The sequence below is a fragment of the Corapipo altera genome, unplaced genomic scaffold, assembly GCF_003945725.1.
Source record: "Corapipo altera isolate COAL_440 unplaced genomic scaffold, ASM394572v1 22, whole genome shotgun sequence".
Classification (NCBI taxonomy): domain Eukaryota; kingdom Metazoa; phylum Chordata; class Aves; order Passeriformes; family Pipridae; genus Corapipo; species Corapipo altera.
This window is the reverse complement of record NW_020884886.1, coordinates 3,675,057-3,701,584: the sequence shown is the minus strand read 5'-3', so window position 1 is coordinate 3,701,584 and position 26,528 is coordinate 3,675,057. Positions and strand designations below refer to the sequence as shown.

Below are 26,528 nucleotides of genomic sequence, written 5' to 3'. Positions count from 1 at the left end.
GTGATGGTGAAGAAACACAGCAGAGCTGTATTGGTCCATCATCCTTCTTCCCCACCTTGAACTGGCCGTGCAACTTCAGGTGGGCAGTTTTGAGTGAGATAATAAAAGTGTTCATATTAAATAAAATGTAGAAGTGTAAGATTCTAAATGAGGAATAAGGTAACAGATTGCAACAGACAAAAGAAAGAAACTCTACTTCTGTAATCAGCCTAAGGTTTACTGCAATACTTCTGTGTTCTAATGATAATGGGTGAACTAATGGTTCTCTTTAATGATAGTTTAAGCTTCCTTATCGGTAAAAGCACAGAGGATTTGGCTTTTCATAACTAACGTGCAGCCACACAATTAGAACAATAACACATGTGCCAGATGGTGCATATAAAACTGAAACAACGAGGCTTAGAGAAGCTAACTTTCCAATTTTAAAACAAGATTCTAATAAAAATGCAACGTAACATTCACACCAAAGAAGTATTTAGTACTTTTTTTAACATAAGAGTTTAGCCCATTATCTGTTGGACTTTCAAGTAACAGTACCTAAAAACCTCTAAATTTTGGAGATCAGGGTATTAGGTATTGAAATAAAAAAAAAGTTTAAATGCCTCCACTAAAGAATTAGGACATTCTTGGACCACAGTTATTAAACTACTGAAGAATGCTAGAACACACTTGCCCACTTGTTGCAGTCTTGCCCAAATACCTGCCTTCACTTTGAAAGACTGGCTGCTGGACTAGCTAAATATTTGCTTTTATCCTTTGCAACCAGTACTAACAATGTGTTGCTCTCAAATAAAAGTGAAATTATTTCTGAATTAACATGTTGACCCAGTATTTTTCACTTCTCAGGATATAGGTATGAAAAGCATCGGAAAGATGTATATAAACAGATTTTTGTTCAAATTGTTAGTCAAATCGATATTGAATCACTTGTGAAGCTATTTTTTATATACCAATTTTAACTACTAGTGACATCTCTTGTTCTGCACAGTTCTCACAGCTGTGCATCACCTATGTCTAACACAGTTATCATTGCAATGTCCCTCTGATATACAAAACTAGTATTACCCACATTTTAGACGTGGAAAAGAGAAGGAGAGAAAGGTTAAATAACACAAATAAAACCCCATGGAACATCTGCCGTCAGAGAAGGAAAAAGTCTCCAAAACTCCCATTTCAGCATCAGCCCCACTCATTTTTTAAGGATTAATTTCAGACTGGGGCTGTGAGTCTTTATAAGGTACCCATTAGATTCAAGACTTCAATTAGCTCTGTACAAATAAATTCAGCCCCTACCCAAAAAGTTTTTGGATCTAAGAATCCAGTTCTGGGTTTTCAGCAGCATTAGCAGACGTCCAAGAAGTCAGTGTTGTGCAGCTAAAGTATGCAGTGAAGTACTGCCCATGTTTTGAAAGCCTTACTAAGAAAACCATGGGATCCAGGGGAGTCTTGCAATCCTGCATACACCAAGCCCCAGAACCATTGTGAGAAAACAGGGTGAGACACGACATCAGTTCTGTAACTAAGATGCAAAAATTAAAACAAAGCAAAAACTATTAAACTTGAAATACAACATCTTGATAAATGTAGGTAAAAGTAGGGAGATGTATCATGCCACTAGACCTTATGCCTTTTTTTATCTAGTTCTTATTCACACTGATAGAAAACTTTCATTCTTTAATTACTAAAGATCTACATTTTGACTTCAGTCCAGAAAAGGTTTGTACTTACCTTATTCAAATTTTCATCTTTCACCAAGTCTTCATAAATTAAAATTTTGGCCTGTAAGGATTTCTTCAGAATATCTAACTTACTTCTATTCCTGGATCCTGCTTTTCCCATTTTAGAATGCTGCTGTAAGAAGATAAGCACAAAATGCTTTATTTGTAAGAGATATATGAGGATGCTAACATTAAGATTATGACTTGCTATTATTGGTACATCCACCAATTAATGCAACACTTGATAAAGATGACTTTCAAAGTATTTCTGAAAGAAGGTGCTGCCTATTCATTCAGAAGACTCCTTTTGGACATTCAGACAACGTCAGGATTTTTTTAAGATTTCTTTCAAGTAGAATTATATATTCATCCTTTCCATGAAAACTGGTAGCATATGAATTTGATTTTAAAAAAGCTTTAGCAGTGATAATAAGAGAAGATTTTGACAGATATGCTGTCTTCCCAGCACAGTTAAAAATGAACAAAGAATATTAATTTAAGAACTACATTGTTTTCAACACACAGTCTATGAATCACAAATGAACCGTGATAATATTAAGAGGCACTGTTCCATGTAATCAAATTATTCTTGACCTTTATGTTTCTTTACAAGAATACCAACTAAGTATATGTACTCTTGGGGAAACGATAACATCTGTTCAACTATAAGGCTTTGCAAAGTCATTTCCCTTCTTTAGCACTTCAGAAATCATTAAGGTTTTGAACTAGGCTAATTCCAAGTATAATTAACACAAAGTAGTTTACATGTTTAGAAAACATAACTGAATCAAAAGAAAGCAAGGGCAAGTCCTCCTTTTTAAGATGGTATCTGATACAATTCATACAGGAAACATTTTCTTTACCACTAGTTTATAAGAACTGAAAATCACTTATGATTCCACAGCTTTTACATTTTACTAAAGGAACTAAACATCCCTCAGAGAATTCTTTTAAAAAGTGCTAGATTTGATAGGCAGACAGACTCCTTGTTGGGAATGTTTCTCTAACTTTGAGTGAGTATGCCTCATCTTTTACACATCTAGATGTGGAAAAAACCAAACCCTCTGTATACGCTCAACTCTTTTGGAAAGAAGAAACAGAAATCATGCCTAAATTCTTGCCAAGAAAGACCAGCTAATTCAGGAACATTATCTTCCTAAACAGGCAAGACAATGTAGAACACTGCCTTTCAGAAACTCCTCAAATCTTTCCTTGATTTCGTGCCAAATTCAGTAAGGTGTAGAGGATGCCACTGAAATATCAGTCTGGGCTGTCAAGAACCCAGTTGTCTCTAATATACAAAGTCAGGCTCAGCACCACTCAAATCTTTGGCATTTCAGTGCACTCTCCTCAGAGACACTGTCCCTTCTGGCCACCCAACTGCCTCTTTATAACTATGCCTTCTTCTTGAGAAAGCTGAAGGACATAAAAGCAACAGAAATACACAGATGTATGTGAAAAAACCTGTATTTATCCAACTTCTGCCCAAACAGTTCTCTGAGTTCCACTGATCCACAGTGACAGGGAGGAATTGTGCACTGCTGTCACACCTATGAAGTTATGGACCCATATCTACAGCCAATGCTGACAACCCACAGGTACACCCATGAACCCCTTGCATATCCCCACAATGATCCCACATCATTCCCACCTGTTTACTGGTCATTGCTAAACTCTGATCGACTTTCAGCATTTCTGTGTCCCTCTGCTCCATCTCAAAAGTCTGAAGCAAGGTTCTTGCTCTTATCTTGGGCCAAGCCAAGCTGCTGTCCACCTGAGAGAAGCAGCAGTGCAACTCTTGCCTCATTCTAAGCAATTCCTCCTCCGATAGCGAGAGGGGTAAACTTAGAAGCTGCCTGTTAAGAAAAAAACAAGAGCCATCTGCTGTTCAGTGATAAAGGCAATATTGCAAAAAATGTAAGAGACACACACACAAATACTTTACATGGCAGAGATCATCCTTTTTTGTCTATTTCACATATCGGTTAGTGATTCCATCCATAGCACTGAGCTGCTCAGCATGTTCAAACTATCCTTGGAGATACTTTAAATTCTGCATACAGAACTTCCTTGACTGTAAAACTTCATTTTCAAGGGAAAACAGTTTTTGAATATTTAAACAATAAATTAGTATTTTTAGCACATTTCTTATGCACAGAATCCTTCCACCTCTTCAGACAATATAATCCCTGAACTTTGGCTGAAATAAAGACAAAAGCTTCCCATAAAGTCTCCCTGTGCTGTTTCCCAGCACTTAGCAGGCACAGTTACAAGAGAAGAGAAAAAAAAAATAAATAAAAAAGTCTCTCTTTATCATAAACACATATGTCATCCCTCCCATCACCAAGTCACAAGGGTTCCAGCTGTTATTTGTAAAAAAGCTCTTTGCAGTCTCAACAACACAGAAGATATTTTAGCAGCAACTTGATTGACTCAAAGTTTCCATTTTGTAGAAGGAAGGTTTTTCAACACGGAACTCTGGGGAACTCATCATCAGGTCAAGCTGAAGTTGACTTAAAAATAAGGCATGCTTAGCTGTGACTAACCTTAGACTACATTCATCTTCTTACCTTGTGAGAAAATATTTCCTTAAGAATATTTAATAAAAAATAGTATTTTTTTTTGTTTGGAAACTTTCTCTATTTAAAAAAAAAGAATTGTTTGTATTTAAAGCATGAACAGCATGTTTTTTAAGAAGTAGTTTTCAATGAAAAATATACTGTACGTTTCATTAGTACTGATCCTTTTATTCAATATATCACAGGTTTGTACTACCTCATCATTTCACTAAAATATTTGCGTTTAGAAATCCTTATTTCTGTCTACTGATTTAGCAGAGTACAGTTAAATCCTTACTGCATGAAGCTTTTCCCTTCAAAAAATTATTTACTTTAAGACAAGATTACTCCAAACAATTGTGTACTTAACAATTTCTCACGCTGTTTTAGACTCATGGAAGAAAATCTATGTTATAAATCCACATACACAGATACACAGACAGAAATATAAAATAAAATACAGCAAATACATTTTTTCATATCTATATTTAAAAAGGACTTGAAGCATTAACGATCTTCATAAATGTTTTTGGACTAACTCATTGTCTCTGTCATAAGCAACAAAAATGAAAAGCTATCATCAAAACAATTCTTTGTGAAAACTAGATAGCAGATGAGAACATAAACAAGAGTGCTGGCATCTGTGATCAAAAACCCATCATTGACAGACAACAGACTGAACAAAGACAGTGACAGATTTAAGGAGCTTTTAATAGGACAGTTGTTGATGCAATTTTTGTATATATTTTCTAGTATTTTACTGAAAAAACCCAAACAGCTTACTGTTGCTTCAAATAAAGATAGAAGCTAAAAAATACAACAGGTCCACTGCAGGTTGGAACACAATTACCATGGAATTCTATGTTAGAAATAGGAAAGTCTTTCTGGGTTATACAATCTACTTCCCTACTCCTGCAGGCCTGCTCTCAGCAATATGGACAAGAGATATTAAGACAAGATAGAAAATACATATAAATGACTTATAGAGAAGTATTTAAAATGCAGAAAGAAATACAAAGTCCTTGAAATTAGAACCAAAACAAGACAAAAAGGGATTTTTTTTTCTTTAACAAAGCAAATGTAATTGGTAAAGTTTCTTCTTAAACCCTTGTGATATGATTTTCATTGTGTGGCAGGAAAACTTATAAAGATGGTGTCTGGGCAAAATTGGCCAGAAAAATCTATTTTGTTTTAAACAAGAGGTATGAAGGAGAAATCTTTACTAGTTCCTTTCTTTTTCCTTTCTTTTTCCCCCTCCCTGTTCAATCTTATGCCTGGTATGTTTTCTTCAGGGGCACACAGCCTATGATACGTTTTCCTGTTCCATTTGCTTCCCCTAAAGCTGCAATTTAATTTTTTCATGTTCCTGTGTCTCTATCAATGTCTGTTATTAAATAGACACTGTACAGGAAATGTAGTACTGTAAATACACAGGAAATATAACAACTAGTCATAAATGTACTTGAAAGCTAAGAATAAATGTTGACAAGCAGCACCAGTCTCTCAGGCACCTCACTGCCCAGTCTGAGAGGAACCACCCCTCTCAGCCACAGCCACTGCCTCTCCCTGTGCAAGGTCTTCCAACGGTGGCAAGGCCTTCCCACCTCCCCAGGGTCACATTGTAGCAGGCAGAAATAGCTCATAACACTTCCTGGGGCCAGAAAACCACTCTGCAACACTGCCATGATGCCTCTCTGGCTCAGGTCTGGGTGCCAGGGACACCCAGTCAGCAGGCCAGAGCAGCCCGGATCAATGCATGGAGCCCATGGGCTGGGGAGGTAGGCTGCTGCACCGTGCACTTAGGGAATATGTGGAAATAGTATGGCAAAGCTTAAAATGAGGCCAATGAGGAAGGTCTGACTTGTGGCTAGAAGGAATATATTGACATTTCCAAAGTATGGGACCTCTGAGAACAGACTGAGAATAATAACAAAAGATGTGCAACTGAAACCTCACAAGGAATGAACTGAAGTATAAAACTTTCACTCCCCATTTTTAGTTTCAAAACTGCTGTTTTCTGGGATTTCCACTACAGTGCTCACCCACTGGGGCTGCAAGGGCTGAGCACCTGGAAAAAAAAAATCAATTCCCAAGTGCCTGACAGAGAACTGATCATTAGGAATGATCACTCGACAGGTGTGAAAACTCCTGGTTCTCTTCTATCCGCAATAGTAACTAAGAAAAGAGTGTAGAGAGATACTTGCATGAATACTGATTGTTCCCAGCTCCTTAATTTTTTTTGTTCCGAAATGCCTGTTTCCAGTTCTTGGTTTAGCTTCTGCCTGGTGAACTGAAGCAGCTCTTCAGCAGCCATGCTCTTGTCATGTTCTTCCCTTTCAAGCTGTTCATGTTTAACAGCCATGTCTTTTTTATGCTCCTCAATAGTTTCTAGCAGGAACAACTTTGGCACATTGAGTTTGACCAATTCTTGCACAAACACTCCACATTGAACACGTTTAAACTCTTCAATGGCTTTTTCTGTTAGGCTAAATAGAAGCTCTTTCAGCTCTTCACTGGCCTCATTGTCAAGTTTTTCAATAAGTTCTTCAAATTCAGTGGTGTGACCACTCAGAAGATCTTTCCAGTTTCTCAGGTAGTGAGTGATGTCATTAGTAGTTTTGAAGGGGTCTCCAAATGACAGCTGCTCCTTCTGATGCTCTTTCTGCTGATTGATTTGCCAAAGGGGGAAACAAGAGAACAGAAGGTACATCTCAAATTCTTATTTAATTATGAATTTCACAGCAACACAAAATTTCACACTTTTGCTTTTCCTTGTTCTCGAAACTCCTTTTCACTGTCCAGAGACTTACTTAGCCCTCAACATGATAGCTTTGCATGCATCTAGCAGGCGTGTGATAATTCAGATCATTGTTAGATACCAGGGCCAACACAGGCCTGTGATAATATGGACTTGCTAGATAGAAGGGCTCACGACTATACAAATGCATGATCGTGTGGCTTGATATAATCTCAGCTAGATGAACTTCAGTTATATGGCAGCATTCCAGAAGTCAATCTGGATCAAATAGCAATGAAGGAAAAGAACTTCAAAAAAAAAAGAGGAAAAAAAAGTTTGTTTTTTTTTTTATTTTCTCCATTTGCAACATGTAACAATTTCACTGGAAAGCTAAGCCAAAGCTATCTACTCTAAGAATAAATACAACAAATGATGTCTCTATCATCATACCTCCTGTCCCTGCTCACACTGATTTCTGTTAAAGAACATAAAACACTGAAACACATATCCTACAAAAGGTAAAATCAATCTCACCTTATTTTGATCATCTAAAAAAATTATCACTTAATCCAAGATAGTTTTTCTATATCTTTTAAGCAGAGAAAGATAACTCTGGATAACTTTGAAATATACTTTTGGACAACAACTCCCTTTTTCAACAGCTTCAAGTCATCTTACATTATGAATTTACATTAAGATTTTTAGATGGCTGAGGTGACGTGACATGAGTCCTACCACAAGCAACCACAGGCAGAGCATCTTTTAAATAGCTGTGTTTTGTAGTTGAATTTTAACTGTCCTGTAGAAGTCATTCAGGTCACACATAGCCAGGAAACACACAGAAAATAGTGACTGTCATGTGAGTCATCTCCCTAACCAACTCCAGAACCTCAGTTGGCTTTTGGCTCTCTGCACATTACAGACAGATTAGACTAAGCAGAGGGGCTTCAGAAGTTTCTCCAGATAAGCTGAAGATAAGTTACTTTCTTGTAGGTTTTTCTAAAAGAACAGCTAGTCGTTACTGCCTAATTAATACAGTACATGGTGGTACACAGCTACAACAAATGGACACTTATTTTTAATCATGTTCCTGGCAGTGCTGACCCTTAAGAACTACATTTTATTTTTAAATTAATTCAATTTTTAATTCATGATAAGCCCTATGAAAAAAAATACACTGAAAACAATTACCTTTTGCAGCATTTCCCGCCTTCGCTTGGTAATGAGTTTGTGCCGAAGCTTTTGCTTTTCTTGTTTTAAATCGTGATCAAATTTCTGTTTAACAAAATTAATTTCAGTCTCAGCTCGGTCCAGCAGCATTCCCAAATGACTTTCAGGTAGATGACCTGCTCTGTAATAACAGTGTTTGAAGCCTGTTATCCCAAATTCTTAAGAGCAAAAGGATATCTGAGGTAATTAGTACCATAATAAAGCTCAACAAAGGAGACACACAGAATGATCTTTGTTTCTTTAGCAATGACACCTGTGACATTCAAACAAGCAAGTGGATAACAGAAGGACAATCTCAGAGATGAGTGTAGAACTGAGGCAGTTTGTGAAGACAGAATGAAAGGTGTATGAAGAAGAAACAGGAAGAAGGAAGGAAGGGAAGGCAAGTGCAAAATCCATTACATATCAGTTAGCAATATGATATTCAAATGAGATATTTTAAACTTTATGTATTATTCATATGTAAATTGTTCATTTAGTGCCTGAATGCATTTAATGCATTCATTTAATGCAACTTTAAATGCCTTTTATAACTCCTTCTGCTCATTAAAAACAATTTTCTCTTTAAAGTAAGTCATCAAGTAAAAAAAAAAAATTGTAAAAGTATCCACAAAAATATTACTTTCATATTTCCTAATATATTTATATTAGAAAAATTATAAAAATTTCCAAATAATAGCAAAATACAATAATCTGAAAGAGCAAATTGTCAGTCTTAGGCCTGCAGTGCTTTCAAATGGAAGTTCAAGGCTATGGTCTACCTCCAGTTCCTACAGTACTTAAAGAGAAAACATGATCCCAATGATGCCTCCAACAGTTAGAAAAATCTCCCTCTCCATAAACTCAAACTGAATTTCAGAACTTATCTGCTATTATTTTTACACTAGGAATTCCTCAAATCTTTCTTATTCAACAGAAAAAATAAAAGAACATCTTAATTCAGACCAGGCTGTTGGACATTTGTAAGTTATAATTTCTATAGTGGGCTTCCAAAATGTGGTATTGAAAAGGTCAACATGGAAGTTTGAGTTGAAAGCACCAATTCCTGACCCGAAGCTGGATGTTACCCAAATACCTTCTAGTTTACTTATCCAATTCCCATTTTTCCAAAGACATGAACATTACACACAGAGCTAGGATTCAGAGCTTTCAAGGTTCCATTCCAGTGTGATACCTGAACCAATGCATAAGTTAAAGCAGCACCTAAATGAGGTAAGCGAGCCCCTCTCCAGAAAGGACAGTCTCATTTTGGTTTATTAGGATTTATTAATACTGTGACAACTAAATTCCAACTAAAATCCTCAAAATAAAAGCTAAAATAAAGCAGAAGATTAATGTATTGGCTTTTTTGCAGCCACTGCACTGTAACCATGGTGGCCAGATTCCACAATTCACACCTCTCCGTCTACTGCTCAAGCATCTACAACTATTTCAGAAAGCCACAAAACGTCATCCCCTATATAATGTATGCACTGGATAGAAACTCAAATAAACTTTATCACCCAGTTATGTCAACCAGAGAGAGCCTCCTTTTGCAAAGCTTTTCCAAAGTCTATCTACTGCATTTCTTTAATCTTCACCAAAGAGGATTAAAATAACTCTCAGTACCTCGAGAGCAATCCATCGTGCATCATTCTTGGCCAAGTAATTTTTGTCTTGAAACTAATCAATGTTAAAATTACAGAATCAGAATATTCTGAGTTGGAAGGGACCCACAAGGATTATCGAGTCCAGCTCCTAAGTGGACAGCTTGTACAGGGATCAAACTTGTGACCCTAGCATTTCAGCACCATGCTCTACCCAACTGAGCTAATCTGAGGGTCCAATTCAGCATTATGACAAAAAACTCCAAACCAACTGCACCAAGTTTTTAGTGCATATTTGGAAACTCTAAGTCTTGCCTGTTCTTTTTGATCAAGCCCAAGGCAAAAGATACGTGAATAAAAAGTAGATTAATTATGGTGAGGAAAGATAATAACCAAGATATTATTTTTAACACCTTCATCCTTTCTCGTGCTGAGGAAATAAACCCATGTTTGCTGCATCCAATTAAAGTCCTTGTCCAGAGCAGTGAAAAGAGTCTGCAATAGAAAAAGATGGATGTGCTGGAGCCACCCAGCAAATGAAAGTTTAGGACAAGTCATGCAACACAGAATGATAGGAAGATGATATATAGCTACCTATTTTTAGGATGAGTTAAAAAAGCCAGTCTTCGGGTTCAGGTTGCTGATTTATGTAGAGATCCAGTATGTCCACAGTTCAAACTGTAGGTAATGCAGTATCCCACCATCAAAATCTATGTCAGTTTATGTGCCAACTTATATTAATCAGTATTACAATAATTCCTAGAAGGCTCGATCCTGGCAAGAGACCTTCATTACTGATTTCATATAAATACAATATAAAAACAATTACAGTATTATGAATAAAAGATGTCCTGTTCTCAAAGGACTCTGAAGAGAAATGCAAAAGAAAGAGAGGAGAAAGATAATGAGACAGTATACATGGTATGATAAAGAGCTTGGTCTCAGCATACCAGACATTTAACCACTGAAGAAATGTGCAGGCACATGTCTAATGTCTTTGAACAAGGAGAATTTTAATGAAGGAGAATACTGCTGGAATGACAAGGATGTTTACAGGGAGATCCTCCCAAATTCAGTGAGCACCAAGGAAGGGACAGAGATGAAGTGTGTAGCCAACAGCAGCAGTATCATAGGTCAATCAGAGGCAGACTTTGACTTCTCCATATTGAACAAATCCAAGCGAATTACGGAGACAATATGGAGTGAGGGCACTAAAGCAGGAATTTGTTCTTGATGCTACAGAGAACTATCTAAGGGACACTGAACCCCAGCAAAGGAAGACTGTTTTATGAAAGCTAGAGAAGTCACAGGAGCATATGAAGCAGAAAAGTTGTACCAGCCTAAATGTACCTGGATGCAGAATCACAACACTATACAGAAACTACACAGAGAGAACTTGCAAGACTGTGCCCATGCTACTGCAGCTACTTCAGAATTTCACCTGCTGAACAGGCATCTTGCCAGTGCCTGAATCAGCATTTATGTAAATAATTCAGGGCAATAAATGCCCTACATTACGAAGTGCTACAAGCAGAAAAGGTTTTAAGACATTATTGTAAAACTTCATATTGATGCATTATTCCTCAAGGCATTCACTTTCCAACACTGACTTCCAGAAAGCTTCAGGACACTGTCAGGTAACTACTTTATATGGACAAGGTCCATATAAATGGAGATTATTCAGAAGAACAAGAACAGCGCAAGATGCTTTACTTCAATCTTTTAAGAGTCTACTGACCACTTCAGAAACACAATACACAAGAAATTCTTGAGGTCTTATAAAAACTTAATTTTTGGGACAAACTTAAAAAGAGCTTGCAACTGTTTGTGCCTAGCAAGTCACAAGAACCAGACTGAACTTTTAAGAGATTGAAGAAGAAATAAATTTTCTTGTGAACGAGCAGATACTGGCATAGGAGTGATACAACACGTTACAGATGCTGTAGTTTAAAAACATCAAGAATCTTGCATCTCTGTTGACAGCAGAAACAACCCAGGATAAACACTGCCTCAAGTATTGCCCTTTTGCCCATCATTCTTTAAGAAAAAACCATAAAGAGCCTAGTTAGACATCCTCAAATCTACAATCATGAATTATATTTTAAAACGTCCTTTTCTGCCTTTTGTCACTGCAGTCCAGACTTGATTTTCAAAAGACACTGAGTACTCAACAGATAATCCTGAAAAATGGGATATTTTATTCAAATACTGTATTTAGAAAGCCCAGCTTGAAAACTCTGGCTGCTCTATTTCATTTAAACGGTTCACAGCCCTCCCTAGAATTGTTTGGGGTTTATTTAGCTTTTTATAACACTCAATTCTGGCCACACAGAATCCTTTCCATGATAATTTGAAATTGCCTTGCTATCTGATAAATTTTAAACACACGATTAAGCGCCATTTAAAAAAAAAAATTCTCCCCTCCATATTTATCTGCTGGTTTATCACTGGATCTATCTGTGGTATATCTAATTATATCTAAATCTAAATACTTTCTTAGTTCCTCTTCTCCATATAAAGTTCTGCATTTTAAAATTCCATTTATAACAGTAAGTTTAAGCCACTCTGTTAAAGCTGGACAAAATAGATTAAGATAGACCTGTATCTATAGACAAGTAGGTTCAATGATAAACTGAAACATAAGAGGATATTATGGATACAAATTTAAAGTATCAGTCATTCAGTCCAGACTTCTCTTCCTGCTCAAATTTTAATGCTCCAATTTGCAAACATTCCCCAAATCGCATTATAATTATAAACAGAAATACAAGCCTATGTAACATATTTATAAATAAGGTTCATACTAGGATATTTCAGTTTGCCTGTAGAAAATAAAAGACTAGCACATAAATTGAAATACTAAATTCAGAGTTTTATAATCTCAACATCTAAAGAATGAATTATAAGAGTTTGGCCAACATTTGTCTGAAAGGAATTACTGCTGCAGGAGGTGCAGGAAGTTACAGGAAAATAACTGTTTCTAGCCTCAGAAAGTCAAATGGGACTGCTTCTCTACAAATGCTATCTCCAGCTATGGATATGTTTCCTTTGTCCACAGAGTATGACAACCATTGCATACTTTGAGGGTTTAACAAAAGAGTGCTAGAAAAATTATTTTTTTTTCATCTTGGTAATGATTCTTGTTGCTTTTGGAAGTTTCTCGGTAGTTTGGGGGGTTTTGGAGGGTTTTTTGGTACATTTTTGGGGATGAGATCCACAAGGTCTTGGATTACTAATTCTATGCCTTTCCTCTCTGTTTTATAGTTGATCTGGTCTGTGACTGTTAGGTGCAATAACAATGGGTGAAACCTCTTTTTCCAGCTTGAGAAGTCCCAGTTGTTCATTGCAATGGCCACACAGGTGACTTTCTCACAAAAGCTTTCCACATAACCAAAACATCTGTGACAACATCTCAGACCATTTCTCGTAATACAATTCCAAAGACAGGCATGAACTGATGGAAGGAAACTCTCTGTGAAAGATGTATCCAAATTATATATCCTATGCTGAGACATTTATTTTTGTCTTTGAGCCACACAGCTGCAGATCTTGGCAAAACAGGCAAAGCAGTGCAAGCATATTGAAAAACCTCTCTCCAATCAATGAATCTTGAGGCTAAAGTCAGGGTGATTCAGGCTAAACTTAGTGTATGATTCCAAAGAGGCAGCATACAGGACAGTCAAAAAAAAAAGCAAGGAAAAGTTATAAAAAACCCAGATAAATTACTTTGTCACATCAACAGATGTAATCTTTGTAATCTTTAAGAGACTTCCTGCCTCCTAATATTAAATTACTTTTGAATTTAATTAACATTATGAAAGAAAAAACACACTGTAAAAAGACTGATGTTTACCTTGTTTTCTTATTGTACATTTCACATATTGTCAGTGACTGACATCAATATAGACATCTAAAATATATAAATAAAGCTGCATGCACAGGATCAACAGCAGCAGTGTTACCTTGTATTCCTGTATACTAACATATTTTACTTCCCTGGCATGCTCCTCAGTAATCTCTCTGTATGCCAAACTAACATATGCCACAGTTCTCTGGGTAGCAGCATGACGTCTGTCTCAGTGCTCCACATTCCCACATAATTTTAAAAAACTAAGTGTCTGTGTGTCTGGTAAGTCACCACTTCTATCTCTCCACCTTGGCCGATAAGTATCCTCTCACAGAGTACTCAGTCAGCCTGGATCTGGTATGATATCTCACACAAATTGAGTCCATTTCCAGGTCTACTTTTTACTTACCTTACCTTTACTTCTTAATTCCCTGCAACAGGTGTACTCTGCTAGTCAAAATCCTCCCGTTACATTATTCATAAACTTAGTCAACTTTCTTCAGGAAATATTCACACTTTCCAGCTTGAGACTGTACACCCAGCTCCTCAAACGTATTCAATGACAAGTGACTCAAACCTGTTCTTTTCTATTAATCCATATATTCATGCATAAAGAACCCAGACAAAAGGTATGGTACATGTTGCAATGGATCCTGGTACGACTTTTCACATGCTGTTGACTATTTACACAAATAATGGATGTATAAAGACATTGAGAACCTTACACGAGTCTGATTCCAACTGAACTCAGTATCACAAACAAGCACTACACAAGCTGTACAAAATGGATACAAACAACAAAATCTCACCTTAGTGACTGATGGAATATTAACAAACACATCAGTTACAAAGGTAACATTTTTACGTAACTTCCCTGCTAGGTAACACTAGAAAAAAGACTTTTGAAGAGTATTCTATTGTCTGTGAGATAACGCAGTCAGATGGCTGACAAGAAAACAATTATTTACCTTTCCATCTTATTAAGGAGACTTGATATCTGGGTTGCTGCTGCATTTATAAGAGCAGAGACATGAGAATCCCTTAATTGTATCTTACTTATAAGATACTCTCTGTAAGAAAATCTTCTATTTAGATGGTATTTCCTGCTAGCTTGCAAAAAATCCATTAGCTCTTCAATGTCTCCCTACAGGAAAAAATGTGAAAATTTATATTTAAATAGATGTAATGCTAATTTCAGCTAACACCTGTGAGTATCAGACCAGATTTGTTCATTAACAAGGGCAAAGTTAAAAAATTCTTATGAGTGAAAACCAATAAGCTTATATCAACTTAACTCTAATGTCAAATGATTACAGTTATTTTAACAAAGCAAAATAAATAATGTGCTGAGCTTTTGGTCTGATTATCTCAATACTGTGTGTACTCTCCTGAATAGTTAGTGCACCTCTCGAGTGCCCTTTCTTAACAGGTCATTTGATCAGCTATCCACAATTAAATACACATGTAGCCCTACCACTGTTAGTAGCACTGTTCCTGCTTACGGCTATCACAGCCTGAAAGGTCTTCTTGAATTGGGACCTGAACACAGCAATTGTTCAGTAACATCAGTAAGTGGCATGTGTCCTTTCTTTTTTAACTCTCTTTTTTCTTTACAGTGTACCAAATGATTATATAAATAAAGGGTAACATTTACAAAGGTGCCTGACTTGACTTCAAAGCCAATGATAATTCTTCCACACGTGTCCAGTACAGCACGGGGAAGGGAAAGCCAAGCCTGCTGCACACAGGAACTTTTTACAAGTTCCTCCTTCCAACAGAGGGGAACAGGAGAGGTTTAGACTAAGACACCTACAAATGGGTCTAGCAGAGACAATAGTTAGGCACACAGTACTCTACAGCAGACATTCTGCTAGCATCAAACATCCAAGATTTAAGTCTGATAGTTACGTGACCCACATCTGAGCAGCCAAAACATGGTCAAAACTTTTTCACTTGCTCTACCTCTCTGAGCTGGCTGCTCAACTATCTTTTGCTTCCTGCAAGTACCCCTGACAATGGCCCATATGTAGCTTCTGTCTACTGAGACTGTGCATCAGGTTTTACGAGTGGGTCTTGCACGTTTTGACATCTACTTTTCAAATGTTTCTTTTTAACCTCCATCCTCAACCTCTAGGACCACAACAATCACACTCTTCCTTAAGAAGCAGCCAGAAGAAAAAATTCCAGAATTTTTGTCATCTAGAGCACTAACTTTAAACACAAATGGAGTAAAAAAAACAACAAATAAAACCCTTGAGGAAAGAATTCCAGCTATTTTGTTGCAAGAGGCTTAAAATGTAACTGACAGCAAAACTAAAGTCCTGAACATACTCTTCACTGGCATCCCCAGACCATGTAAACTAGAGAAACTCAATCCTTCTAAGGACAAAAGTATAGTACTTCAGACATACCACAGTTTCAATAATACACATATTTGAACTGGGGGGCTCAGTACATCTTCTGAAGAATATAACAGCACTTGATGCCTAGGGGGCTTTGAAAATGTGCATATGCCTCAACATACAGTTGTGTAGATGTCTAGATGTGCATAATGAAGGCATTATAATTTTTAAAATACTTTCTAAGAAAGCTGGCTATAAAAGTGACAACATCTATCATGAAAAATTTCTCAAAACTTACTGTAAGTTTGTATTCTGTCATTAGGTTGGGAATGGAGTTACCATCCTATTACCTGTACTTTAGAGTAACCTTCCACTAATGTTTTAGCTGCTTCCAACTTCAGTTCTCCCTTTAAAGTTGCATTTGTTATCTGTGCAAAGAAGATAGTATGGAGCTCCTTTCTCTGGGTAACAGCCAGCTGTCTATAAGCCTTTGCAAAATATTCCTCCTGTTTTACCAGAAGGAACCTCTTCAGGTGGTCCTGGTCCAGTCTGTGAAGTCTATCCAGAAGATTTCTGTATTCTACAGCAGGCTGCAGAGAAGAGAAAAATAAATATATCTGAAGTGATTTTCAGAATTCAACATATTTTAAAATATATCAATGCTACTACCTCATATATCTTTTATGAATTCAGGTTTAAATGAAGGCTTATATTAAATCAGTGTACACTTTCCACAGTTTTCACCTGTTGGGAATGACAGGGTTGTACAGCTGTCAGTCAATAATCCAGAGACTATCCAAAGCATAATGAAGTCTTTTTAGAATTCAGAAGCCTTATTTAAGATAAATTATATAAAATGGCACTAAATTCAGCACAAAGACTATATATATGAAATTAATTTCTTAGGTTTCATCAATTTGGAAATCCTATTAAAATTGAATAGACTCATATGAGGCAAAACAATGAAATAACAATGTGTAATTTTAAAAATAATATAAATTAGGAAAAAACTATTCTACTACAAATATCTAAAAGTTCTTATTATTGGTGACCTACTTTAACTATAGCTTTCTACAAATTAATCCAAGAGCATCATTTTAGAGTTACAACAATGGAATAGAATGGTAATTAATTTAAAAGCTTCCTTGGCAGAAATACTTTCTCATAGTTCTCCAGTAAGACTTATTCATAGTTTTAATCTCAGATGGCATAAAGTCATTACAGAATCAAAACATATATGTACCCCAGAGCATAGAATGCTTCTTACACCAGCAGAGCTACATAACATTTGCTAAGTTATTCTTGCTCTAAATTTCATACCAATTATCTTGAGGAGAACTTCCTTTTGCACCTCACTCTAATTGAGAGCCACACTGCAGGCAGCAAATAATTAATCAAAAAGGCAAAGAATATAAATTCTGTGTTTTGGCTGAGAAGGGGAGGAGGTTATTGCTCCAGCTGTTTTTCACTGCCATGTCTTGGATGTCAGGATACACCTGCTGCCCAGGAGCACAGGTGTGAGCCAACCCTGGTGCTCCAGAATGTCGTGTTGGTAAGTACAAAACCAAGTCCTTTCACAGACAGAAAAGTGAACAGCAAGATGTTAGTATATGGTAAATGGATCAGCACCAGGACTGGATTGGCCTTAATTGTTTGCTTGATTCCCACCATTCAGGATTTCCAGTACAAACCAGAACGACCCAACACCAATTCATTTCATACAAAGAAAAGCCACGTTGCTGAATGCACATTTAGTATGAGTTCACATACTGAGTTTCAGTCAGGCCCCTCTCTCTGTAAAGGAGGATTTAGCTCAGTGAGGTCAATCTAAGCACTAGACATCTAGCCTAGACTCCTTCTATAACCAACAGAAGGAAAAGGTCTTCTGCACAGTACAATTCACCTCATCCTTAAGATGTCCACAAGTATTTCTTCCTTGCCATTTCTTTTGAGTTTCTAGAAGCTCTAGTTCAGGCTATGCATTTCTTACAGGTATTGAAAGCTCCCTACAGTCACAATTTAAAATTCAGCTTGAAATGTCAAAGAAATTCAACTGGCTCATTAGCTTTGTGTCATCAATTTTCTCTATACAACATCCTGATAAAACACAGTTCTTCCTGAGAGCCTCAGCATACTGGAATACCTTTAATAGGTCACACTCAACAAAAAAACTTCTTTTGTCAAAACTGCCATAATGAATTATCATAAAAGTTCTTACCAATTATGGGTATGTGATATCCCACTTAAATTACTTATCTATTATCCAGAGGTTATTTCCAAGAGAAGTCCATTCCCTTCTCTGCCTAAAACACAGATTGTTCTGTTTGTCTTCACTCAGCTTGGAGGGAAATCAGCCTTTGGTTGTGCTTATATTCTCATTTTCTTCAAAATAAGAACATAAATATTGGAAGCTTTATACCTAGATTGTAAGGTTTATGAAGCAGGGACTTTGTTTTGCTCTGAATGTGCAAAATACTTTACACAGTGTCTGACTGGGGATCTCAGGAGCTGCTGCAGTAAAATGCAGTAAATAAAAATACACCACTTTGCAACTGTTTAAGTGATTATAAAAAAACCAATGTCAACCCTTTGTTTTCAGGTGTCACAGATTCTCCTGAGACAAATTAATTTTCTGGTGAAGTAAAATACAATTTCTTAATAACAACTACCCTAATTATGACATCTGAATTTTTGAACATATTTAAATTGCAGATCTTTGTCTTTTCTAAGAGGATAACTCAGCCATTCTAGTCTAAAAGATAAAACAGATACAGAAAACTACATATCATGCCAACTATCTTGATTTTATACCAGATTTACCTTTTCATTAATTTTCTTCATTAATTCCTCAGCCTCTTCATTTGCAGCTCTTGCTTTCTGGCATTGAGCTTCCATTTTCTTCTTGGTTTCCAGATTACACTCAGCTGTTAAAGCCACCATCTTCCTTTCATACTCCTCTTGAATCTCTTTCTCCATTGCAAGAAACCGCTTTTTGAAAATAGAACTTATCTTCTTCTCCACATGAGGAAAGAGGTTGTGACTTAAGACCATGTTCTTCAACATCATACCAACCACTTCTTTACATATCTGTGTTCGTTGTGCCTCCAGATCAGCATCTGCCCGTGTCAGGCTGGCAACCTCCAAGCTGTAGAAAGGTAATCAGGACCATAAGAAATCGCAGATTACAGGAAATTTCTATCAGAAAACAAGGATATCCAGAGTCATTTGATACTGAGTAATGAAATGGCAGTCAGAAAAGTGCAGGAATATCACAGCATATGAGTTTACTAATCTTGATAGTAATCATTCATCAAAAAGCAGGGTGAGTCAACTTCTACCACAGTAACTTTAATGAAATATGTCCATCCTTGCATTTCCATTTCAGACAGAAAAAGCTTGTCTTTAATAGAACTCAAAACATTCACTCGGATAAAAGCCAATAGAAATGTCCCCTCTCCAAAAAACCAAACCAAAACAAACCCCACCATCTTTGTTAGGAAGCAGTAGTAGGTGTCTGAATAGACTACAAATTTCACTGACTGTAAAACAGCTCTAAATTCACTGACCCATCTACATTGATACATCACTATTTCACATTCTGTGCTGGTGCATTCCCTTCTCTGCAGGGAAGAAGGGAAAGTTTTGATTCTATGCTGATACAAATAAATTAAAATAGCTGATATCTGTCTCTCATGAACATTAACAGAGTTCTAGAAAAGAGATTAAAACCAGATGGAAATACAAGGGCGTTTACAAAATGCAATAAATGTCATGTTGCACATGAATACATTCTCATTTATTTTAGAATTAAATTGGAATTATAATTATTCTGATTTCATATACTATGTAACTACTCTAAATTCTATATATTTGCCTATTCTGAAATCAATTTAACGTTGGAAAATTAGGTGGGTTTTGCCCATATATGTCAAATTATATAACCACACAGCACTGTATGCTTCTGTGTGTGGATTACATACACATGAATTTGTCTGTGACCTACAAAATACACTTTTAAGATCTTAAATCCATTCATTTTTTCACCTAGGCTAAATTATTCATCTAATTTTTCCACAAACAAATCTTAGAATAAATTTCAAATCCATAGTTAATATCTTGGCAAGATTTGCAAGAGGGTAGAATGATATCACATTCAGAATGATATATATCAAAGCATGAAATGTTAGAAAGACTTCACCTTTTTTTTCAAACTTTCCTTTCCTTATCTAAGCAAATAAAGTTTAACCAAATCAGTGAAATATTACTATCATTTCCCCTCTGTTTACACAACAGATGTATTTTCCCCATCTAGAAATCAATGGGATGGAATTGTTTTCTTACAATGACTCAAACACTTGAAGTATTTAGGAGACATTAGCTTAAGTTGTGATAATCTATCACAAAGAGATTTTCCTGCTGCAGTCTTTCAAAAGCACAGAAACACATTAGTGATAGCCATACTCATCTTGGTGATCTGCTGCAGGGCTGGTTGGTTGCAGCTACAAAACCTCCATTTTATCCCCTCTTCCTTCCATACAGGAGCAGGAATCCCTGCAATTGAAACTTTGTGCATCTGCAACTTTCTTCATAGTTATCTGAAGATCCTGTAAGAGTTAATATTTGCTCTAATGTCCCCAAGACAACACAACCATCCAGTTTCTTTGTGCTGTGTACAGATGGATATTGCAGGACACCACCTGAAGGTACACAGCCTTCTTGGGTGGCATTCACCTACATTCATGGTCAAATGTCCCAGGGTGCTGACCTGCTCCCTCTGCTAAGGGAGAGTCCTTCTCACTCCAGGACAGTAGGGCAGCCACAGAGGACAGGTGACAGGATCAAGGTGACAGGATGATGAAGCATCACAGCAAGTACTTTAAATGGGCGGTGCAAATGTGTATTTTCTCTTAAGTCATTTTGTTTATAGTCCTAGGACTTTTGCTGACACAGCCAGCTACTACCAAGCTATTTGTTTACGACAACTTGAAAAAAATAAGTGTTTCAGTGTTGTGCAAATGCATTTAAATAAAAACAAGGATTCAGAAAATGGGAGCTTTATGCTATAACATTTCCCTAACGACTGTCAGGCAGTGATAGAAGGCTTTGCTTTACAGATTCACCAATTCATGACTAGCCTGTAAAATCTAAGCCATCAGATTTATTTTCCTGCTTTAAGTTCAGCAGCTCCGATTTAATTGAAGCGTATCTGTTTTCTGTGAGAAATATCTCATCCTGGTTTTCAACCATCCCCTAACAGAGAACTAAACAACACTTTAATTAATTGTTCCACTAGATAAATTCTCTAAGACCTGAAAATGGTAACCTCATCTTTAGCTTGAATTTGATTAGTTTCAACCTCCAACTCTTTTTGTTTGGTGGAATAACAAGTTCCTTAGTCATTGCTTTTCTGTTCTTCATGCACACACTGACAGCTGGTGGTCCCAGTACCTACTAACCCTTTCTTACTGAGATGTGAAAGACTGAATTCTCTTTCTCTCTCCCTATAAAGCAACACTTCACATTTCTACCACACCGATATATAGTTCATGACATATCATTTATTCCGTATCACAAATACAGGGGTTTTTTAAAGCATGCTTTAAAAAAGATTAAGCCATTCTTCAGCCACCTCCTTAATTGTTACTTTTCAAGTCTTCTTCAGCAGTAATCCCAACAATAAAAGCCAAAATCACAACATTTCCTATTATCTTTCCCTCAGTCTTCCCACAGCACTTCTTCCTATTTACTGCAAGTCATTATAGACTCAACCTGATTTCATTTTGAGCAAGATTCCTATGCTCTCTCTCACTCACAAAAACTACAGTACCCAAGTTACTCCATATGATGCAAAATGCAGGAGGAGCAATAGTTCACCTGATGCTGGTGTGTAAGCAAGAGAGCAATGAAGCTCATGTCAGTATAACCTGCAACTCTCACTCTTCATTTTCCTGACAGCACATCTGCGAAGAAGGCAATGAAAGAGAAGAAGCACGTGAACTGTTCCACCAATCCAAGGGTAACAGCATGGAGAAAAGTAATTAGAAATCACAGCTCTCCCAGGTCACATCCTGGAAGACAGCAGCAGACCTTTTTCAGTGGCAGTTGAAGAAAAGTTGTGTCTCTTTAAAACACTTGAAATCTACCTTCCATGCAATGTGCTTTGCTTCTGGTTTGTGATCTCCACACAGCAGGAGTGAGACAAGCTCATTACATGCACCAGAAACCTTGCCTCGAGCTCTTACTCAGAATAGAGAGGCTGAGGGCAGGCCTAACATGCTGCATCAGGAAGTCTTGGTGCCTTAGACACCAGCAGTCACTACAACACAGGAATCAAGTACATATATTAAACCAAATGCTCTAATATGGTTTAATTCAAGTCCACCAGAAGAATAACATTTACAATCATCCAGATTAAATGTGCAGTGTTTCGTGACATGTAGAAAAAAAATTCTAGCTTGACACTTTGTGTCTCCTCAAGCCAAGCTGCATTTAACAAGTTGCTTTAAATACTCTGCACTGTGCATGTTAAAGCAACTGATGTTTAAAAGGTCTCACCTCACTTCCTGAGCATATTCAGCATCATAGAAACATGAAAGCTAATGAAGCACTCGTAACTGATGGCAACCTATTGATGAAAAAGACCAAAGCTCCTGTTGGACAAAGCATGCAGAAAAAGGATGAGAACAGTATAGAAGGTAGATGGTGCAAAAGGGAGGAAAGGTGGGGTGAGGGAAGGTGAACAGACACATAGAAAATGAAACTACAAACAGCAAGTGTAAAGATTTTTCACTCACGTGAAGAGGAAGAGGATATACAGATCTGTCAGAGAAGACCCGGAAGGGGAGAATCCCAGTTACCAAACACAGAGAAGCAGAGAGAGTGCCCGTGCAACAGATGTCCTTCATAGACCTAACAAAAGAATACAGGAAAGCAGCTAGGGTCAGGAAAGCAAATATAGTTAATTTATAAAAACCCCAAAACACAACACTACAAAAAAAGGAAACCTCTCATTAACGACCAAGTAATTGTGTCTTTAAGTCTTATTATTCAAATTACAGGCCCACAGAGGGAATTTTTAAACAGGAGAATTAATAGCTGCCTAATTTAACAGTCCTAAAAATAACTAATGGCTTTCAAACACATTTTTAAAACTAATTCTGACTTCACAAAGATAAGAAACTACTGTGACACGACTTTCTGAAGTCTAAAAGGGAGAGAAATATTTTGTCAGCAAAACAAAAACCTGTCATTTTAGGAAAGTTCATCTCTCATCTGCCAATTAGTAGCATATGTATTACAACAGTATCCAGAGGAGACTCGAGCTTCAAGGTAGCAGTTTCTGCAGAAGTATTGCTTCATAACACACATGCTCCCAAAAAGCATGTAATTTAGGGCCATTTGTGAATGGTTTGTCTCTACTGTTCCCACTGCAGCAGTGACTCAGAGCCCCAAGGTGCAGCAGCTGCACCAACTCCTGATGGAGAGAGGAATGCAAACAGGGAAGGACGGACAGACAGACAGACAAGTGCCCCCAGCTTAGTGGCATCCACTGAAAAACGACTATGCCAAGAGAGTGTAAGAAACACTCCAGTCCTGCTTCCAGTGAAGTCATCATGCATTTTACCACTGATGTCAAAAGCACCGACTTCAGCCTGGATACTAACAAAAGCATAAATAAATGTGGCTATATGCATTAATGCCTGAGGAGCTTCCAACTTTGCTGTGATCTACTCAGATTCTTCTGATCTACTTAGACAGGGTGAGTACTCTTTCAAAATGATATGGAATAAAGCATCACTCACAGCACAATTCTCAAAAGGAGATTCTCTTCTGGATAAAACTAATTGTTTCGGGTGGACAGCAGAAATGACCCATGTAATTCTGAACACTTCAGAGTTAGCCAACATCCACAAAAAATTACTTTTTAGGATGAAAAAAGATATGTATTCATTAATTTCAAATTACTTGCTTTCTTCAGTTCCCCTGTCCTATAGGCTCTTATCACATATTAAGCATTTGAGCTTCTCCGATGGAAAAAAAGTATAGTTTACACACTTGTCAAGTTTATAACAGCATTCATAACACAGAAGTACAAATGCAGGATTTGGAGTTTATACCATGTGCATTCACTGTATCTTATTGTTATATCAATGTGATTATTATGTATAGCTGTATTCCTGCATTGTACACATTTCACAAAAACAGATTACTAAATATACTCTCCCTTCTAAAATTCCAAAAATTTTAATTACACTTTTTCAAAGTTACAAAAAACAGAAATTTAGCACCTCAATTTTTTTTTACTAATAGTGAGTGTAATGATTTCTCACCATTTCCTGTGTAGGAATATTCAAGTCTAGCTGCTTTGAGAATATGATCATTTATACCCCAACCCTGACAGGGTTCAACTTCAGGTTGGATAAGGCCTTGAGCAACCTGGTCTAGTGAGAGGTGACCCTGCCTATGGCAGGAGACTGGGACTAGATGATCTTTAAGGTCCCTTCCAACTTCTTAACATTCTATGATTCTTACTTTCCATTTGAATCCAGGGTTAAAAAAAATCAAATTTGCTCCATAGAAAATCAAATTGGTATGTACAGCAAGAAATTTACATTTTGAAAGTAAAAGTGAACTTCTAATACAGTAGTAAATTGTTTTTATTTTTCTGTCAAGGCTCCCTGGAGACAATACGGTCCTGTTCTCTCATATGCTGGCCTCAATGTCCTCTACCACAAGAAAAAATCAGCTGCAATGTACACATATTACTTACTCATTTCCCAGTATAATTGGCAGTACATATTGTATATCAGCAAAGAGAGGTTCAAGTTCAGCTAGAGCTCTGACAAACCAAAGGAAGCATAGCTGTACAAAATGAAGATTAAACAGAAAAGTCGTAGCAGTGGAAAGTCATTTAAAAAAATTAAGTTGCCTTTAACATATCTATATCTTGTGAGACTATGAACATGGTCAAACCTCATCACATCGGACACAAACCCCAGTTGCTCAGCTCTCTTCATATTCTGTTCTAGACATACAGAAAAAGAGACACACAGCATTTTGGAACATGATCTTCTAGTGTGCACGTCAAATATTCAAGTCATATAGCTTCCCCTCATTAGCATTCATTGCCCATGGGTCGATATTCAGTAATATACACAGCAAGGAACCTACTGAGAATAAAAGCCAAGTTATTTTGCTGCATAATGTTCATCCAGAACATGCCTTATTAAGACAAAACTCACAAAATCAGTAACCAAGAAGCTTCCTTATGAAACACGAAAAGTATGTTTTGTTCTCTAGCCAATCCTCCTGACACCACAAACTGTCTACACTCCAAAGCTGTCCCTGTCCATAAATATTGAACACATGCTCCTGAGTATCTGCTAAATGATTTGGCACTGTCACTTCTTAAAAGATAACACAGTTTTGTGTTGCAAAGAACACAAAAACATCCTGTGGCTCTTACTTTTCTGAGTTTTTATCTCGTTTGTACCAGTATGATTCCAACCATGTTTACAATGACAGTGCAATTTCAAAAGAACATATCAATTATGTCAGCAAGCTTATATGTGTGTTATGTAGAAAAAAATGAAACATACCTGCACCAAAACGTGCAGAAGGAATTACCAAGCTACCATACAAGCAAGATGATGTTGGTTGGCTGAAAATACCTAATCAAAATCTCCCTAATAAAAGCCCCTATACTCTTGCTTCCCAAAATAATAATTAAAAAAAAGTATTATGATGCTAAAATATTGCCATATATATGACTTTAAAAAAATATGCTCAAAATACAGGTTGAGTTTTTATTCTCAGTATACTGCCATTCCTATGAGACAAAACAAACCTCTTTCCTTGTTCCTTACTGAAAACCCAAATATTTTATTGGATGTCACTAATGTAATTAAACAAAATGCAACATTGTTGATAAACTGATTGTGACCACAATTAGTAAAATGACAGCATTTCACTCAAGCACAGAATTCATTCAAATTCACTGCAATTATCCATCGATAACTTAAAAATGCACCATTTTTCTTTTTCCCATTATGTTTTAAAAATTACTATCCTTAAAGCAGGCAATTCAGTAATAAGAAGAATTACTTCATTCTGGTTTTAGCCTACATCACTCTCATAGGAGCTCCTAAGGCAACAGTACAATATTTTACATTTGTCTTTGGAATCAGCTAAAAACTTAGATAACGTACGACAGTTTAGAAGTACAACACTAAAATGAAATTTTTAAGTAATACAGATCAGAAATTAATGGACTGCTTTGCCCCAACTTGCAGAACAAATAAGGAACCAGCACTATTAGATGAGGAAACATCCAAAGCTAAATATCAAAGTGTTAATGAGAGATAAAACAAGGGAGTGTATTATAAGCTACTGAAGAAAGCAAAAAAATATTTGCATGTCTCTAACATAGGCACTAAAGTACTGCTCCAGCCTTTTTGGCCAACCAGCCTGCAGGACTGGGATTCGTCTCACCCACCTCCAGACCCCTATA

At 36.8% G+C, this 26,528-nt stretch overlaps 1 protein-coding gene across 7 annotated transcripts in view; it reads right to left on the bottom strand.

Moving 5' to 3' along the window:
* EVC2 (EvC ciliary complex subunit 2) overlaps window positions 1-26,528 on the bottom strand; it is a 73,345-nt gene that overhangs the window by 20,109 nt on the left and 26,708 nt on the right. For 5 of the 7 annotated variants that reach the window (XM_027642724.1, XM_027642728.1, XM_027642727.1 and 2 more), the window contains 7 exons: window positions 18,839-19,163; window positions 16,369-16,608; window positions 14,645-14,820; window positions 8,205-8,364; window positions 6,481-6,941; window positions 3,370-3,574; window positions 1,729-1,851 (listed from right to left, as the gene is read on the bottom strand). In XM_027642724.1, coding sequence (XP_027498525.1) covers window positions 1,729-1,851; window positions 3,370-3,574; window positions 6,481-6,941; window positions 8,205-8,364; window positions 14,645-14,820; window positions 16,369-16,608; window positions 18,839-19,163 — 1,690 coding nt within the window. The remainder of the gene's footprint in view (window positions 1-1,728; window positions 1,852-3,369; window positions 3,575-6,480; window positions 6,942-8,204; window positions 8,365-14,644; window positions 14,821-16,368; window positions 16,609-18,838; window positions 19,164-26,528) is intronic. The other 2 variants (XM_027642726.1, XM_027642725.1) reach the window with 2 other exon arrangements.